This window comes from Engystomops pustulosus, chromosome 6 (genome assembly GCF_040894005.1).
Source record: "Engystomops pustulosus chromosome 6, aEngPut4.maternal, whole genome shotgun sequence".
Taxonomy (NCBI): domain Eukaryota; kingdom Metazoa; phylum Chordata; class Amphibia; order Anura; family Leptodactylidae; genus Engystomops; species Engystomops pustulosus.
In genome coordinates this window covers 55477610-55495549 of record NC_092416.1, presented here as the reverse complement: position 1 = coordinate 55495549, position 17940 = coordinate 55477610, and the positions used below count along the sequence as shown (strand labels likewise).

The 17940-nt window shown below is 43.1% G+C and overlaps 1 protein-coding gene across 4 annotated transcripts in view; it reads left to right on the top strand.

The window, feature by feature from the left end:
• The window catches only part of LOC140135114 (putative oxidoreductase YteT), a 125915-nt gene that overhangs the window by 16538 nt on the left and 91437 nt on the right, over positions 1 to 17940 (top strand). Inside the window, exon 1 of one of the 4 annotated variants that reach the window (XM_072156183.1) lies at positions 11320 to 11615. The exons of 2 other annotated variants lie outside the window; for them this stretch is intronic. In XM_072156183.1, the coding sequence (XP_072012284.1) occupies positions 11553 to 11615 (63 nt within the window). In that variant the 5' untranslated portion in view covers positions 11320 to 11552. Of the gene's footprint in view, positions 1 to 11319; positions 11616 to 17940 lie in introns of those variants that run through there. One more of the 4 variants, XM_072156179.1, reaches the window with a different exon arrangement.

Here is a 17940-nt window from a genome sequence, read left to right as displayed (position 1 = left end):
TGGATGGCTATGGGGAGAAGATGCAGCGTATTGCATATCTCCCCACAGCCCCGGCCGACCAGATATGTCACTCGGCAGGAAGGAGGACCAAGTGATGTCACTATATTATGACAGTGACATCACTGGAGGAACACACCATTCCTCGGCAACAGCTAGTCACTGTATAAGCATGCAGTGGGATACGTCTGTGCCATGCGTTGTGAGGACACGTCGGAATCCTCCCATAACGTATGGCATATAACGTGGTGTGAACCCAGCCTTAAATTGTACTTGTAAAGGGGGTTAACAATTATCTTAATTGTGTAGACATCACTAGGGGATTAAAATTTGAGAACTTTTAATGGGCTATCCCCTGAGAGTTGTGTGCATGCAGAATAAAGCCGCCTATTTACAGCTAGAACACAAGAAAAAGGGCGATGAAGAGAGAAAAATGAAACGGTGTATGGATCTGTTCTCACATGATCACATGGGTGAACACTAGGGATGTCCCTCAGAAATCTGTTTGCCTGTTTATCAGGAATTAGTATTTGTGTTTTTTCCAATTTATGCTCTGGATGAGATAAATGTCATAATTGCATCTGCTTTAAGCAGAAATCATTTTAGTCATCATCTCAATTACCCAGCCATGAGGTTATGGCAGATCTGGCTTCCTGGCATTTATTAAGATCCATGTGCTGCGAGGCCGGGTAACCCACTAACAGTCATAGCTAATTACAGGCTGGACTGGGCCATGGTGCACAAATAAATCAGTTAGGCCCAGGTCCAATGTCTGTGCTTGTATGTGTAGAACATTGGGGCTCATTTACTAAGGGTCCACGGACTGTATAAACGAAAGGGTATTGTGGCACACGCAATCGCATTTTGGCGCAGTCGCGCCGGCTTTCATGCAACAGAAATCGAGGGGTGTGCCATTGAACGTATTTAACATTTAAATTGTGTCGCAAGACAATGCATTTACATGCATCGGGAAGAAGAAGGTGAACTCCGGCGGACCTGAGCGGGGAAGCAACACATGCAGGAAAACCGGGCGCATGATATTTGTGAATCGCGCCGGAGTCCGTAATCGTCGGTAAAACGCACAGCGGGGATCGCGACAGGACCGGGTAAGTAAATGTGCCCCATTGAGTACATACCTAGGAGAACCAAGTTGATCATCAAACATCTATCACGGTGGTCATTTTGGGATTATTTCAGATCATTTCAAAGCAGATGTTATATGGGTGCCACATGTGTGAACCCAACACATCCATTATCTTGTTTTATATTTTCCTTTACTGGAAAAAAAAAGAAATTTTAATAAATCTTTATTTCTATTCTGCCATCATATCCTGCAGCTCTTTACAGATCATGGGGGACATATACAAGCAAAATAAGACATCACAGAGCAATAACATTGTCCGATGAATACAGCGGAATGAGAGCTTACAGTCTATGAGATAGCAGCGCAGATGTAAACCCACTCTAGTTGGTAAGGAAAACAGCAAGCTATATATGCAGGCGGTGGTCACAGGCAGTTGTGGGTGTATCACAGTGGGTGGTCTTTGGCCATATCATGAGGGAAAGTGTCTTGTTGTGGTGATGAATGACCTGAGATGAACACCATCATAAATGTCAGATGAGTAATAGTGTCTCCTCTCAAGAAACTATTGAAGAAGAGTTTTACTGAATGTTACACAATACCATGCAATAAAGAAGTACAGGCCTCTTCCTTATTAGTGGAAATACTCCAGTTAAAGGACTATTTCCATCTGGGCATTTACATTTAATTTAATTAATCTACCATATCGATACATTTTTACAATTGGATATTAATAAAAAAACTGTACCTGTATGAAGATAATTTTTCATATATGTAGCCATGTTGTCCCTTAGAAACTAGATAGCTGTCCTTGGATACGACCACACCTACACTTTTGTATCTGTGGCCGCAAATGCAGTATTGAGCACAGCTGTGGGACATGCAGTAACTCCAGGCCATTTCATATGCACCATTTGTTACTTTTCCCAATCATTCAAGTAGTGATGGTTGTATCAAAGACAAAAATTTTGTTTGTAAGGAAAAACATGGCTAAATTAATGAGAAATTATCTTCACACGGGTACATTTTTTTTTAGATAACATCCAATTGAAGAATTTATGTGAAAGGAAGATGAATTCATTTCAATGTCCATGCCCGGTTGAGAATACCCATTAAAATTTATAATTTCACACAATTTCACAATTTACAGGCAGTCCCCGGGTTACAGTATGTACAAGATAGGTTCTTTAGGTTGGTTCTTAAGTTGAATTTGTATGTAAGTCGGAACTGTATATTTTATCATTGTAACTTTGCCCAAAATATTTTTTGGTCTCTGTGACAATTGGATTTTAAAACTTTTGGGTTATCATAAGAACCAGGATTAACAAGAAAGCTTAACTGCAGACACCTGTGATAACTGTTACAGTTGTTTATTGTAGCCTAAGGCTAAAGTACAGTAAATTACCAACATCCAGAGGTCCGTTTGTAACTAGGGGTCATATGTAAGTCAGGTGTTCTTAAGTACGGGACCGCCTGTACAGGCAGTCCCCGGGTTACATACAAGATAGGGTCTGGAGGTTTGTTCTTAAGTTGAAATTGTATGTAAGTCGAAACTGTATATTTTATAATGGAAGTTCTAGAAAAAAAAATTTCTTTTGCCCCAGAGACAATTGGAGTTTCAAAATTTTTGGTGTAATTGGACCAAGAATTATCAATAAAGCTTCATTACAGACATCTTACAGCTGATCATTGCAGTCTGGGACTATAGTAAAGCATCCAGAGAGCTTCACCAGAGGTCACAGTGGGCAGAGGGGTCTGTCTGTAACTATGGGTTGTCTGTAAGTCGGGTGTCCTTAAGTAGGGGACCGCCTGTATATTGCAAATAGAATGCCATTATTTATTATTCAGCAGCATGTGTGCAATATTCCTGCAGCGCCTCCACTGGAGGAGAAAAGAATAGCTGTGCCCTAAAAATCACATGGAAATGAAAAGGGAAAATTGAATGATTCTTTCCACATTTTACACTCTGTCCCATGTATTTGAATTCTCTTTGTAGATGACAGAGTTTACATTTACATAGTCAATGTTAATCCTACAAAGTCTTGAGAAAGATAAGAACTTCAAACAAAATCTTGCTGTCTGAGAAATGACATCTTCTCATCAATGAACGAGGAAAGTGATTTGCCTCTAGCCTTTTAATGCGCTGAGAATTATTACAATGAATTACCATTTACAGACTATCGGAAATCTTTTTATGGTAAATTTTTCAAATCAAAGAGGAACATTGATGCCGTCACAGCATCTTCATGTTTTAGGTCATTGATATTTTTTTTAATTAGAAGAAAGGCAACTTAGTCTGGCTTCAGATTGCTATAACACAGCTGGATTTTAGTATCTCTTTTATTGTCACAGTGCCAGGGTTACTATTTTTATTTTGCATAATTTTACATAATGTAAAGGTTCCCATGGATTAGTCAAATGTTTTTAAGTCATCAGCTATTTCTTAAGACTCCCCCATACACACACACACTTGAATCAGCAAAATGTGCATATGTTCAGGTCTGTGGAGTCAGAAAACCAAACTTCTGACCCCTCAATTTCCCAAACTTTGACTCCCACTCCAGCTGTACCAAAATGGTCACTGACACCACATTCCTTTTTTCCTGATCACTCTAGCAGTGCTGAGATAAATGCCGACATTCCTTCTACTAGAAGAGGGGTGCAAAACCCGCTCCATCAGGCCACATATGAGTTGTGGTCCACACCCTGCTGTCCAATGAGCGCTTCCTAAACTGATGTAGCATAACTGATGGAAGCGATCTTTGGTGCAGCTAACAAGTCCTCCCAGGTCCTCTCATGTCGCTCACTTTGTGTCACTGACACTGATTCTATGTGTCGGGGTAAGGCCCCTTCCACACTAGCGTTTTTCACGAGCGAGTTCTGCGCATGCTTTTGCCGCGCAGAACCTGCATTGCACTCTGTCCCATTGTTTCCAATGGGCTTGTCCTTATTTGCGTTTTTTTTTCACGCGTGTGCATGGGTTTGTTTTGCCGCGCGTCAAAATCGCAGCATGCTCTACTCATGCTCTACTACTCATGCCCCATTCAAGTCTATGGAGACGCATCAAAAACGCATTGCACTCGTGAGCATTGCAAGTCATGAAGTACCAATTTAAGAAGGATGTGATTTCAAAAACGCGCGTGGAAAACGCAAGGAAAACGTGAACAACACGCGCGTGAAAAACAGAAAAATGATTCCAAGAAAAAAAGGACCAAAAACGCAGCCAAAAACGTCAGTTTTTCACCCATTGCACCCTCATGTTAACTGCAACGCTAGTGTGGAAGGGGCCTAAGGACACCAAGTAATTGTATGCTCTGGGGGTCTCCAGTATTAGTAGTTTTATGCTCTGGAGTTTACATTATTAGTATCTGCTAATGGGTCTGCACTATTATAGTTTGCTCTGAATGCAGTATTTGGTTGCTGGGCTGATATTTATTGCTGTACTGTGGTATTCATATTTTCTTACTTGAGATTTTGCGCTGTACTGTGGGTGTCGGTGCATCTAGGGTGCTGGTTGCTGTTGTGGCCCCTTAAAGTTGAGCAGTCTGATCGTATTGCCCTTGGACCGATAAATTTTGTTCACCCTTGGCCTAAATTCTTAGATCAGGAATCAGAACAGACATTTAAAGGAATTTCTATCATTTATAATATGTTTATGGAGTTGGTCACTGACACTAAATACAGTTTGCCTCACGAATGTGCAAGCACCATTGAATACTGGTGCATGGTCTTCTTTTATCTGGCACACCCTGTGTGCACCATCCTTTTTTTGGCACACCTTTAACATACAGTGTACGACACAGTTCTGCACTAACACCCCCCTTTGGGATCACATGCCTTGTTGGAAACAGTAGAATCGCGACACCAAACTGGTGCAGACACTTCTTCAATACACGTGCAACCTCTAGTGTATAGTGCAATTTCAGACTGAAAACTGACGCAGCCAGTTTAATAGATGTGGCCCATTATTTTATGGAAATGGACAAATACTTCAAAATAGTTTGTGCTACCAGTGACACTTTCCTTTTACTTACAGGAAAGAGGGGTAAGTGTAATATTTAGCATACCCCCTTTGAAATATAATTCCTGAAACGTCGGGGAAGTGGTAAGAAAAAATAACGGATGCCAACTCCCCTTCGAGGACCTGTTTCTATTGAGCGGCCCACCGTTTACTGTCCAGGCATGAACAGAAGTGTCCAGGCCTGAACAGAGGGGTTTATTCACAGCGCTGGCTGAACATTCAACCAGCGCTGTGAATAAGCCCGTCTGCGGCCGCTGTCAGCGCAGCGCACCGCATCGCATAGAGCCAGCATGGATTGCGCAATACATGCGCTGCTGCCGGCGATTCTTACAGGTCCCTGACTGACAGGGACGTGAAGGGGGTTTATCGGCTGGCCCCCTCATGAATACGGCCGACTGCTAGGAAACTTGTACGACGATCCGACCTCTTATTTGATAAGAGGTCGGATCGTTTAAAACTAAGTATAAAAATACAAATTTTAATAAAAATTCAATACATATAAAGGGGCTGTGGACAGGATGAGGGGGAGCTAATTTGATGGGGGGGTGGGGGTTTCAGGGTGACAGGTCCTCTTTAAGCCCAGAAGTGGCAGGCCAAGAAAAATATCAGAAAGGCAGAGAAGAAGAATGGTGAGAACAGTCAAGGACAATCCACAGACCAAAGACCTGCAGCATCATCTTGGTGTCACTGTGCATCGGTCAACAATACAGAAAAGGAGAAGCTGTATGGGAGAGTGATGCGAAAGAAGCTGTTTCTGCAGGCACGCCACTAACAGAGTCACCTGAGGTATGCAAAAGCACATTTGGACAAGCCAGTTTCATTTTGGAAGATGGTCTTGTGGACTGATGAAACAAAGACTGAGTTGTTTGGTCATACAAAAAGGCTTTACGCATGGCGGCCAAAGAACACAGCATTCCAAGAAAAATTTGCCAGAGGTTCCATCAAGCTTTGGGGCTGTGCGGCCAATGCCGGCAGCGGGAATCTTGTTCAAGTTGAGGGTTGCATGGATTCCTCTCACTATCAGGAGATTCTTGAGAATAATGTTCAAGAATCAGTGACGAAGTTGAAGTTACGCTGGGGATGGAGATTTCAGCAAGACAATGATCCAAATCACCGCTCCAAATCTACCCAGACATTCATGCAGAGGAACAATTAGAATGTTCTGGAATGCCCATCCCAATCCCCAGACCTGAATATCATTGAACATCTGTGGGATGATGTGAAGCGGGCTGTCCATGCTCAGTGACCATCAAACTTAACCAAACTGGAATTGTTTTGTAAAGAGGAATGGTCAAAAATCCCTTCATCCAGGATCCAGGAACTCATTAAAAGCTACAGGAAGCGACTAGAGGAAAAAGGAGGATCTACTAAATATTAATGTCACTTTTCTCTTGAAGTGCCCATACTTTTGCACCTGTCAAATTTAGTTTTAATGCATATTGCACATTTTCTGTTAGTACAATAAACCTCATATCAATCCTGACATATTACTGTGTCCATCAGTTATTAGATATATCAAACTGAAATAGCTGTTGCAAAAAGCCAAATTTTGATAACTAAAAATGATTAAGATTAATAGGGGTGCCCAAACTTTTTTTATATGACTGTATATAGCAGATATATTACGAGAGGAAACTAAAGCCAAACTGCTAAAAGCAGGAAAAAATGTAGAGGAAAAAGATGGACCTGGGATCAAATTTATTTAATAAAGTATATTAAAGGAAACCTACCACTTGAAATAACAGGTGTAAGCTGCAAATACCGAGCACCAGCTCACCCTGAGCTTACTTTCGTTATTGTCCTAAACCGCTGTATTGGGGTTTAAACACTTTTTAATGTTTATATCTGAAGCTGCTTCAGCGCACGGCTCTCCGCCACTTCCTTTTGTAGGTGCGCCGAAGCAGCTTCAGATATAAACATTAAAAAGTGTTTAAACCACTATACAGCGGTTTAGGACAATAACGAAAGTAAGCTCCGGCACCAGCTCACCCGGAGCTGGGGCTCGGTATTTGCAGCTAACACCTATTATTTCAAGTGGTAGGTTTCCTTTAAACAGTTTACTATTATCATCAGCACTAGTTATTTAAGCAATTTGGTTAAGGATTTTTTACACTTTGTCAGTGTTTACTGCCAGTCTAACACACAAATAGGAAGCTGCGGATTGAAAAAATTGAACTAAATTGTGCAAGTATTTGAGGAGAACATGTATATATTATCAGTAGTCAGTCATTCCTTGGATGGAGGAATCTATGGAGGTCTTCTGCACTGCTTCTTTAGACTGAATGAAGCTATAAGTTTACCTCAGATAATAACTGTGAAATTGTGATTTTACTGTTTGGGAAAATGGATTTTCCAGAGAGATTAAGATGTTTACATCCAATATAACATGGTAAGTAGTCACACTGTTCTACTGTGATGACAGTCAGTTTGTTGCTGTAGAGTATCTCAGAGAGGGGAATGTAGTAAATGAATTGGTTCTTTCTTTAAGAATGAAAGGGATTGTCGAGCCAAATGTTTTATTAGCAGCTAACAATTGTTACTGTACCCAGGATTTGACACCTCCAGGCTGTTGGGACATTACCTCTGCAGCCAGTGATTTGCTTTAGGAGTCCCTTGTGATATCCTCACTTTATCTCTGTCTCCTGTGTTGTAAAATGCCTGACTGTCTCCTCAGCCTTACAAACTAACTAGCCCCTCCACTAGCATCTCCTGCTTACCTACTCCGATGCCCTCTGGTTACCTTTACCTCCCACCAGGCCGCGTCATGTCAGCCTCCCCATCATCCTAGGTCTAGCCTCTTCTTTATTTTAGTACTGTAACAAGATATAACATAAGCATATAAATAAAAGAAATCTCTCATCAAAGTCAAGCATGATAAACCGGGGACAATTAGCATAATTGTAAAAGATTACTTTAAAAGGAAGGAGGCGATGGAAAACAAATATAATTAGATCACCGTGTCTGGATCTATGAGTAAGCATTACTCACACACTGCAGATTTCATCAGTATTATGGAGCGGTCATATAAACATTTCTATAATCCTTCTTCCTGGTCTTGGCTTTAAATCTGCACTGGTTGCACATGGATGACCAGTTGTTTTCAGGTCTTCCATGTTTTGTAAGATTCCATGTACAAACAGAATATTGAGTGTTTTGATGGTGCTGACATGTTCTACAACTCATTTAGAGGGGAGGTTTAGGATTATTGTCACTTTCAGTTGTTTTTGTTGACACTTGGCCAGTAATCATTGTCACATGTCAATGAAGCTATAGTGTTAGTTGAGCCTTCCTCATCCATCACACACTACTATCAACATAAACTGAACTGGAGGCAGGTCTACAAATGCTTCATCACATTACATGGGAGGACTGATAGTAAACCCCTAAGAGCAGTGTCGGACTGGGTGGCCTCGATTCTGGGGGCCCACTTACTCCTACATGGTAATATTACATGTACATTTTTAGGCCGGGTTCACCCAATGCATTTGTTTTGCATTTTGAAACTCATTGTAAGTGCATCAGGTAAAAAAAATATATTATTATTATTTATAATGGAAAAACCACAGACACTTGTGAGTTGGGTTTTCCCCCCACTGTGTTTGCAAAGCATTTTAAATGCAAATATGATTCACATTATGCACTTGAATTACCTTTTGAAACGCATTTCAAGCACATCTGGAGTATCTCTTCACCGAGCACAAATGTGCTATGTTTTGATAGAACAAATAACATACAAATATATATATGAGACAACTGCCCAAGCCACAAAAATCAGAGGTCCTGTTCCTGCTCATCGGCGTGTTATGTCTTCAAACAATCACAGTCCCATGGGGGATGGGGGCACTATCTTTTCAGCTCCTTACCAAATGGGGGGGCACTATCTTTTCGGATCCTTTCCAAATGGGGAGGGGGCCCTATCTTTTTGGCTGCTTTCCACTTAAATATACATATATACAGGCCAGGTGCGGCACTCACCAATTAAAACCCATCCGTTTATTTTGTTCAGCAATAAAAAATCTTTAACATACCGGGCAGGATAGAGGTGGTAGCAGGGAGTTCTTTAGGCCACAGCCGTTTTGAGAGGCTAGAGAAAGTGCTGGATGGCGCAAAGCGGCTGTCATCTAAAGAACTCCCTGCTAACACCTTAATCCTACCCAGTATGTTAAAAAAAATGTTTTGCTGTACAAAATAAACGGATGGCTATTAATCGGTGAGTGCCGCACCTTCTTTTTTTCTGTGTGAATGTCTGAAAACAATGGTCTATGGATCTGTTGTTTACGGCACTTTAAAGCCCTCGTTCGTGTACAGATCGGGTAACCTTTAGACAGTTTTAGTTTATCTACCCCAGTTTGCTTGAAGCAGAAGCCATATTAGTGGCTTAATGCATAGTGTAAGTGTAACTACCTGTGACAATTGTGTTTTCAAAATTTTGTGTAGTCGTGGGAACAAGGATAACCAATAAAGCTTCATTGCTGACACCTTTGATAACTCATACACTTGGGGGTACAGCTTACCTTCCTATGCTTCAGCGTCAGTCCCCTCACTCTGCTGCGCGTGTCCCAGTCTCCTAGGGGGACACGCGTGCACACCGACTTTCTGAGATTTAAAGGCCCAGCGCTCCGATGATTGGTGCTGGCCAGCCGCCTTCCCAGTTAAATCTTCCTGTATCCCCTGTTGGGTCTTTGAGCCTCGTGCCTGAGAGAAGGCTTTCCAGTTGTGTACTTCTGCATTATAGCGATTCCCTGTTGTGACCTTCTGCCTTGTTTCCTTACTTTGATTTTGGTGCCGCCTGTCTTGACCTCCAGCCTGTCCCCAACATTGTCTCAAGCTCCACGATTCTGTACTTTGCTTTGGCCACCACCGTGAGCAAAGTCGCACCTGTGTGGTACCACACCACATCTAGTCCATCCCACTTTGCTGCAAGCTCTGGTGAAAACTGGGTGCCACTTAGACTCCGCCCACAGGTGTCGGCTTACGCTATCACTCGTGGTGGTACAGTGGGTCCACTAACCCTGATCCTGACAATAAGATCCGGCCATGGATTCCGCCAAGGTTCCGCTACCCGAGCTGGCTGATCTTGGTTCCATTGTGACCCAGTGGTCCCAGCATATTGCCACACAAGGCCAGCAACTTGGACAACTCACCACCACCCTGCAGCAATTGTTGGCTACCCAGCACCAGCATCCAATACCTGCGGTACCTCCCGTTACTACGGTTGCATCGTCTACGGGCGTGGGCTACCCCCCTTTGGGACAGCAACAACCCGGTCAAGGCTAATCTCACCGGATTCCTCACAGTATTCTGGTCCGTCTTTGAGGAACCAGGCCAGGCGTCATCTGTGAAACCGCCCTGCTGAACTTGTGCCAAAGGGACTTGTCTGTTGGTGACTCTGCTTGGAGAAACAACGTCTTGAACAAACGCAGACCTGGACCCGTCAACTGTCCCGCTTGGCACCAGTCTTTCAAAAGCCACTACCGCTCTGCGGTGGCCATGCAGGTGGATAAAGCACATCTGTCTCCTCAAGAGCCTTCCAGGCGAAAACTCTGCCTCTATTGTGCCAGCGCAGAGCAGTTTCTTGAGTCTTGTCCAGACAGTCCTCAGTGTTCGAAGGTACTGTCACTGGTGCTCCTGCAACCCAAGTCTAGGGTCACAGGAGCGCTAGTGTTCCTCCCCGTTCCGCTTCACACCAGTGGTGGCAGCGCTTACCTTCCCTTGCTCCAGAGGCGGTCCCCTTGCTTCGGTGCGCGTGTCCCCGTCTTCTAGGGCGTGCGCCAGCTTTCTAAGATTTTAAGGGCTAATGATTGGCACTGTCCGGCCGCCTTCCCAGTTAATTTCCCACCCCCCTTCCTGTGTCCCCTGCCGGATCTTTGAGCCTCGTGCCTGAGAGAAAGCTTCCCAGTTGTGTTGGCTTATGTCATCGCTTGCGGTGGTACAGAGGGTCCACTACCCCTGATCTTGACAGTGAGCAATCTCACCACTACTTAGACTATGGCTGTACAATGACATCAAGTTTGTATATAATGAGCATCAATAAAGAGTCATTGCCACAAATAAAAGATATGAACATGCTAGGTTTTTGCCAGCATAAACCTCAGGTTAACTCCTGCCAATGACACAGTCACATGACGCTGCTAGTCACATGACACAGTTCTGCAAGTTTTTTCTTTTTTTAATAGAAATCATCACATGTGAACAAACTACAAGTACAAAACACTTTCATTTCTGGTTGTGCAACTTATGTGCGACCAAGTCACCATGTAATCACTTCACTGACTTGACTGAATCTTGTGCGACTGAATCAGCGTTTGTGGACGTAACGAGTCCAGGATGTGTTGTGTCAGGAGGAGGGGTCTGTGCCGCCACCTCCTGCTGCTATACTCATGCAGCCTGATTGTCTGACAGTCCAGGCTCCTCCAGGGCTTCTGTGGATTGTGCTGCTGACAGGAGAACAACATGGACTTCTTCAGCAAGGCCTTTAAGTCAAGCAACAAAAACAAAGCTGCCTCCTCAGACCAGGTAACGTATTGATCCTTGTAATCCAGGATGTAAGTATCCCACAGCAGCAGGTAGGTGCAGCATGTCACAGGCAAAGGAAACTGGACCTAGTGAATACATCTAGTCACTATCTATTGGTGTATATATCTGTCTATCTGTCTGTCTATCTGTCTATCTATCATTTAGTATTGTTACTTTTTTTATTCGCCATCATCTTCCGTAACAATAACATTTTATATAGAGGAAAAAATATATTAGCACATAACCTAGTAGTGACAGATACTATAGGAGAGAACAACCTCTTGTGTCTGCACAGCTATCTGTTGATAGAAAATATCAAATTTCCTAACTTTTTCAGATCTGTCATAATAGCAGATACAATAAGGAGCAATTATAAATTGCGGCTGCGTTTTTTTGTTTTGTTTTTGCGCCCTGTGCAGTGCCAAAATGTTGCTTTTTTCACGACACCTGCACTACCAACCCCTAAACCCCATTATGAATGTGGTTTCAAGTTCCTCATATGTTCTGCTTACAGTGCGCCAAATTCATTAGGGCCATGTGTCACAATATAACATCACAGTTCAAAACACTGCTAAAATCAGGAGACAAAAATAATGAATGCCACAAAAATACATCAGTTTCCACTCAGTGTAATTTGTATTTATTTAGATAAAATGAGTGTTATTTTGTCCACAAACTATAGGGAATTTGTTTTTTTTTGTAATCCAGAAGGAAGACTTTGAAGAATTTTGTCCAAACCATATAAAAAGTTTTACACGCGTGTGCAAAACGAATATCATAACACAAACTAGTTTAAGAGACAAATATCTGTAAAAACATTGATTAGCAATGGTGAACTCTGAACTTTTGGGGTTTTCAGGTTATATTAGAAAAGTAATTTAAATGACAGATGTGTGCCCTAACAATAATAACCTCGCCCAGATTTCAGAACTAGCCAGAAATCAGCAGTATATTGTTTTCATTTATGTTGATGGTATCACAGCCTCCCTGGACCAACCATTAAAAACCTAAGAAGAATAAATAAATTAACAAGTTGTCCCCTCAGGTAGGGTCGGAAATGTCTTTTCTAGAGATCATTCTTTTATATAAAACCTTTCCAATTTACCTGTAAAAAGATCTCATGTGAAAATGAACGGAGAAGAGTCATTCTCTGTCTGAGATCAGTCACTCTTAAAGGCTGGAGGGGAATTAAAAAAACATAGGAGGGAAACGGTCTTTTTTTCTGCAGCTCACATTTCCAACTATTTAAATGTCTATCTCCGGTTCTGCAGCTCACAGAACCACAAGCCCGATATCATCTGGAAGATATCTTCAATATAACACGAAGAGCAAGGTTCTAAGTACTACAGTTGGGGCCCCTAAATCGACCGACTCCCTCCACCATTTAAAAGCAACTCATCTGAGAGAAAAAATGACTCTTCTCACCACATTTTCACATGACATTGAAGGGGATTTTTAAAATTTAAATGGGTGAGATTTTACAGAAGAGGGAATTCTAGTAAGGACATTAGTGAGGTAAAATCTAGTGACAAAGTCCTTTTAACTTATGATGTGGCTGCAACATACTAAAAGTGCCAACTATTTCAGGTAATGAGATCCCATTACCGCCCACCTGCTCCAGTCATCACTATGATAATCACGATTGGAGTCAAATTATTGTAGCCGTTGACATTATTGTGGGATTTGATGAAGACGATTCCATATCCACTGCTGTAATGTGCACAGTGCAGTGTAGTATGTAGCTGTATCAGGCACTGTGACAGGGGGCGGATGGGCGTGCGGAAGTTGAAGGAGCTGAATGTGTCTGCCTCTGCATACACACATAGGGACAGATTTATCAAGCTGTCTAAAAGTCAGAATATTCTTAGTTGCCCATGGCAACGAATTACAGCTCAGCTTTCATTACATACAACTTTGTTCAATCAATCATCCGTAAATTGAAGTAATATGGCGCAACTGTTAACCTATCAAGACATGGTCCTTCAGCTAAACTGATCACACAAGGAGAAGCAGCCAAGAGGCCAAGGCTGTGGGGGCGCTACAGAGGTAGGATAACTCTCAGTCATGTTCTCCACAAGCCTGGCACTTATAGAAGAGCAGCATGAAATCATTTTTTAAATCAAGCCATAAGAAGTTTTATTTGCAGTTTCCAACAAACGAGATAGGAAACACAGCAAGCCTATGGAGCAAGGTCTTGTGGAGGGTATTTATCAGTGCTTGTACCCCAATTTCACTACCCCAGAATCACTAAAATAATCTTAATTTCTTGTACATTGCAAGAAATTGGGATTATTTTTGAAGCTACGCCACTTCCAAGCCATGTCGGCGTGGCCGTCATCAGAGTGGGCCTGCACAGGCCATTCCTGCCCCGTGCCTTTGTACTTTTTACACAAAACAATGCCAGATCAGACCTGGCATAATTTAGCCCTCTGGCGTTCCTCCCTGATGAATACATCAAGAAACCTTTGGATGGAGCCAAAAACAAGGAAATTCTGGAGGATTACCTGTTTGAGGCTGCAAAAAACTAGAGACTATGGCATATTTCCAGAAGGACAATGACCTTAAACATACTACAATACTGTGTAATGATCACTTCCCATCTGCTGCTGGGTGCTAAAACCCACTGCTGCCATGAGATTACAGTAGGCAGGGGGAGGGGGAAGTGCAGAGGGAGCAGGGGGGGAGGGTGAGATGTGCTCCTGCATCAGTGATGTGTCGTTCACGAGCGACGGGAGCCAGCTCCCATAAGTGAGCCGATGGCTCACTTAATCCCGCCCCTAACCGGTTTACCACGCCCCTTTAACCTGATACAATCGGGTTAAAAGTGAAGTGGTGAGGGGTGATTGACTGACCTGCGGCACCTTATTATATATTTAATAGAGAGCCGTTCAGGAGCCAGAAGAGCCGGCTCTTCTTAGTGAGTGGAGCTTAATGAGCCAGCTTACTAAGAAGAGCCATAATGCCCATCACTATCCTGCACAGAGCATCATTAACATAATTTAAAAAGTTTATATTAGAAGGAAGGCGGCCATGGATAACAAATATAAGAAGATTACCACAGTCACGATGCCTGGATCTATCAGTAAGTGTACCTGGATCTATGAGTAAGGGCACATTCACATGGCCGTCTGCGGGGACGTACATGCGGCCGCAAATTTGCGGCCGCATGTACGTCCCCATAGACTGCAATAGCGGCACGGCGGGGATCCGGGCCGCACACCGCAAAAAGATAGAGCAAGCTCTATCTTTCGGCGGATGTGCGGCCGTGCGCCGCTATTCTCTATGGAGGGAGGAGGGGCCACCTCCTCCTCACCTCCAGCACACGGCGGTATGCCTGCACGGCGGGCATACCGCGTGTGAATGTACCCTTAGTGTCCCTGGTTTATCATTCTTGTATTTGCTGTTAGATTTCCTATAATTTAATCAGAGTAAACTCCAGTGAATATGAACAAACTTCCCTCATGATGTATTTCCCTTGTAGTTTTCTGTAATGATATAAAGTTGGAATTACATACAGGAACCACAGGGGATGTTGGAATATGAGAGACCATAGCAGTCTCCTGGAAGCTTTAACTTTTACATATTAAAGCCAAATTAGGTCTAATGTTATTATATCTGTGTTGAGACAGGAAACCATATCAATACTTGCAATTATATATTTATAATCCGATGCTTGCCTGGAGGAAACAAAGCAGTTATCCTGTTTTTGGATCAAGGTTCATAGGGGCACATGTATCATAGTTTCAGCTAGGCATATTGTCAAATTTTTGTGCCATTTTTGGCGCAACTCTGCACCTGGTACAGGGCAGGTGCAAAGGAATTTTTTTTTTCATGGACCCGATTTTAATATGTAAATTGGAATTATTTCACATGCTTTAACTGTTTAACATTTTGCACAGTAACCTCTTTTGTCAAAATTCTTACATTTTTTTATTTTTTTTTATTGGTTACTTCTAAGGGTGAGGTCACACGTAGCTGTTTAAGTGCGTTTTTAATGCATAATGTACCATATATACTCGTGTATAAGCCGAGTTTTTCAGCACAAAAAATGTGCTGAAAAACCTCATCTCGGCTTATACACGAGTCAATAATAATAAAAAAAAAATAATACTCACCCTCCGGCTCTCGGAACCTCGGCACGGGCTCCCGGTCCTCGGCGGCGGCTCCTGGTCTTCGGCGGCAGCTCCCGATCCTCTGCGGCGGCCCCGCTTCTCTCTTCTATCTTCACTTGCCGGCAGTCGCGTCTATGGGATCTGCCGGCGGACGCACAATATGATGCAGCGGTGTCGCCGCTGATGACGTCATCAGCGGCGACACCGCCGCATCGCACTGTGCGCCCGCCGGCAGGTCGCATGGACGCGACTGCCGGCTAGTGAAGAAAGAAAAGAGAAGCCGCCGCCGAGGACCAGGAGCCGCCGCCGCCGAGGACCGGGAGCCACCGCCGCCGAGGACCGGGAGCCACCGCCGCCGAGGACCGGGAGCCGCCACTAAGCATCAAAGGTGAGTATTGTCAGAGGGTGAGTATTAAGTTTATTTTTTTATTATTCGCTAGGCATACTGAGGGCAGGCTGTATACTTCTTGGGGCAGGCTGTATACTTCTTGGGGCAGGCTGTATAATACATGGGGGCAGGCTGTATAATACATGGGGCAGGCTGTATACTTTTTGGGGCAGGCTGTATACTTTTTGGGGCAGGCTGTATACTTTTTGGGGCAGGCTGTATACTTTTTGGGGCAGGCTGTATACTTCTTGGGGCAGGCTGTATAATACATGGGGCAGGCTGTATAATACATGAGGGCAGGCTGTATACTTCTTGGGGCAGGCTGTATAATACATGGGGGCAGGCTGTATAATACATGGGGGCAGGCTGTATACTTCATGGGGGCAGGCTGATTGTATACTACTTGGGACAGGCTGTATACTACAGGGGCTGGCTGGTTGTATACTACAGGGGGCTAGCTGGCTGTATACTACAGCCTGGGCTTATACTCGAGTCAATAGATTTTCCCAGTTTTGGTGGTAAAATTAGGGGTCTCGGCTTATACTCGGGTCGGCTTATACTCGAGTATATACGGTAATTAGGAAAATCACCTCTCCTCAGCTGTTGTAATGTGTTCCAAAATGCATTAAAAATGCAACATGTTAAATCCCAAATTAACAGTAGTGTCCACTCCTGCATATAAAGAGCTGCCAAATGTCTCTAAAATTCATCTCAGAGAGACCAAACTATGATCCATGTGCCACATAGTGTTGTCCATTTCTATTTTTCCGTCTCCACCGTGTACTTTTCTCTATAGATGCAATTTCACTGTCTGTTTGTATTCAAGTCTTTCTGTTGAAACACACAAGCAATACACTGTGACACTGTGTGGTTTCCCTTAGTTATATATATATGTGTGTGTGTATATGGGTAATATATATATATTTAATTTAAAATCTTTGCAGTTTACAACACACAAAATAAAAATACAGTACACCGCAGCCTACAAAAAAGTGCACAAACACATCCGAATCATGCCAATCCCTACTCACCAAAAAAAACCCCACTGATATGACCCCATGACCACTTGAGCCATCCAGTGGTGGTCATGCTTTTTAAGAGACTTTCCTCTGAAACATCACCGGACTTATCCATTGACTATTTCTGATATTGCATCACTTTGATCACAAAACATTACCAAAAGTTTACCAAGGTATGTACAGTACCCTAATATGGTAACCCATATTGTTTTTCCCCTGGTAAACTTTTCCCTTGTGCCGAAAGGAGACAGACACTTTTTGGACTTCCTGTGCTGTCCATTGTCCTGCTGGTCAGGGAACTGTGCGCTCCTTACTGGATGCACAGAAGACAACCTAGTGACCTGTCTCTCACAGGGAGTCCGAAAGCAGCTGCTGGCGGCTCGCATGACCCTTGACTCCTCTGGCCAGAAGGGGAACATTTACCCTGGTAAACTACTTCATTTATAACCTACCCTGTAATATCCAGTGTGTTTTAACATCACCTGTCATTTGAAGACTTGTAAATTATATAAAGTTTAGGATCTCTACATCACAACGATCAAAAGATGATTTTGTTAACCACTTTATTCGAGAAGTGACGAATAACCGGACAAGGGACATCCGCTTCAACATTGTCATCTGTAAGATCTCGAAATTACTATCTGCTAGAAATTCTCCGTCTCTGTAGACGAGAAAACATTGAAGAGGTTTTACAGAATATAGAGAGATCAAATTTTGGGAAGAGTGATCAATGTAAGATCAATGAGGGGCTAAAGGCTCTACCACCAATCAAAACACCCAACTTCTGTGCTCTGGAAAAGTCAGCA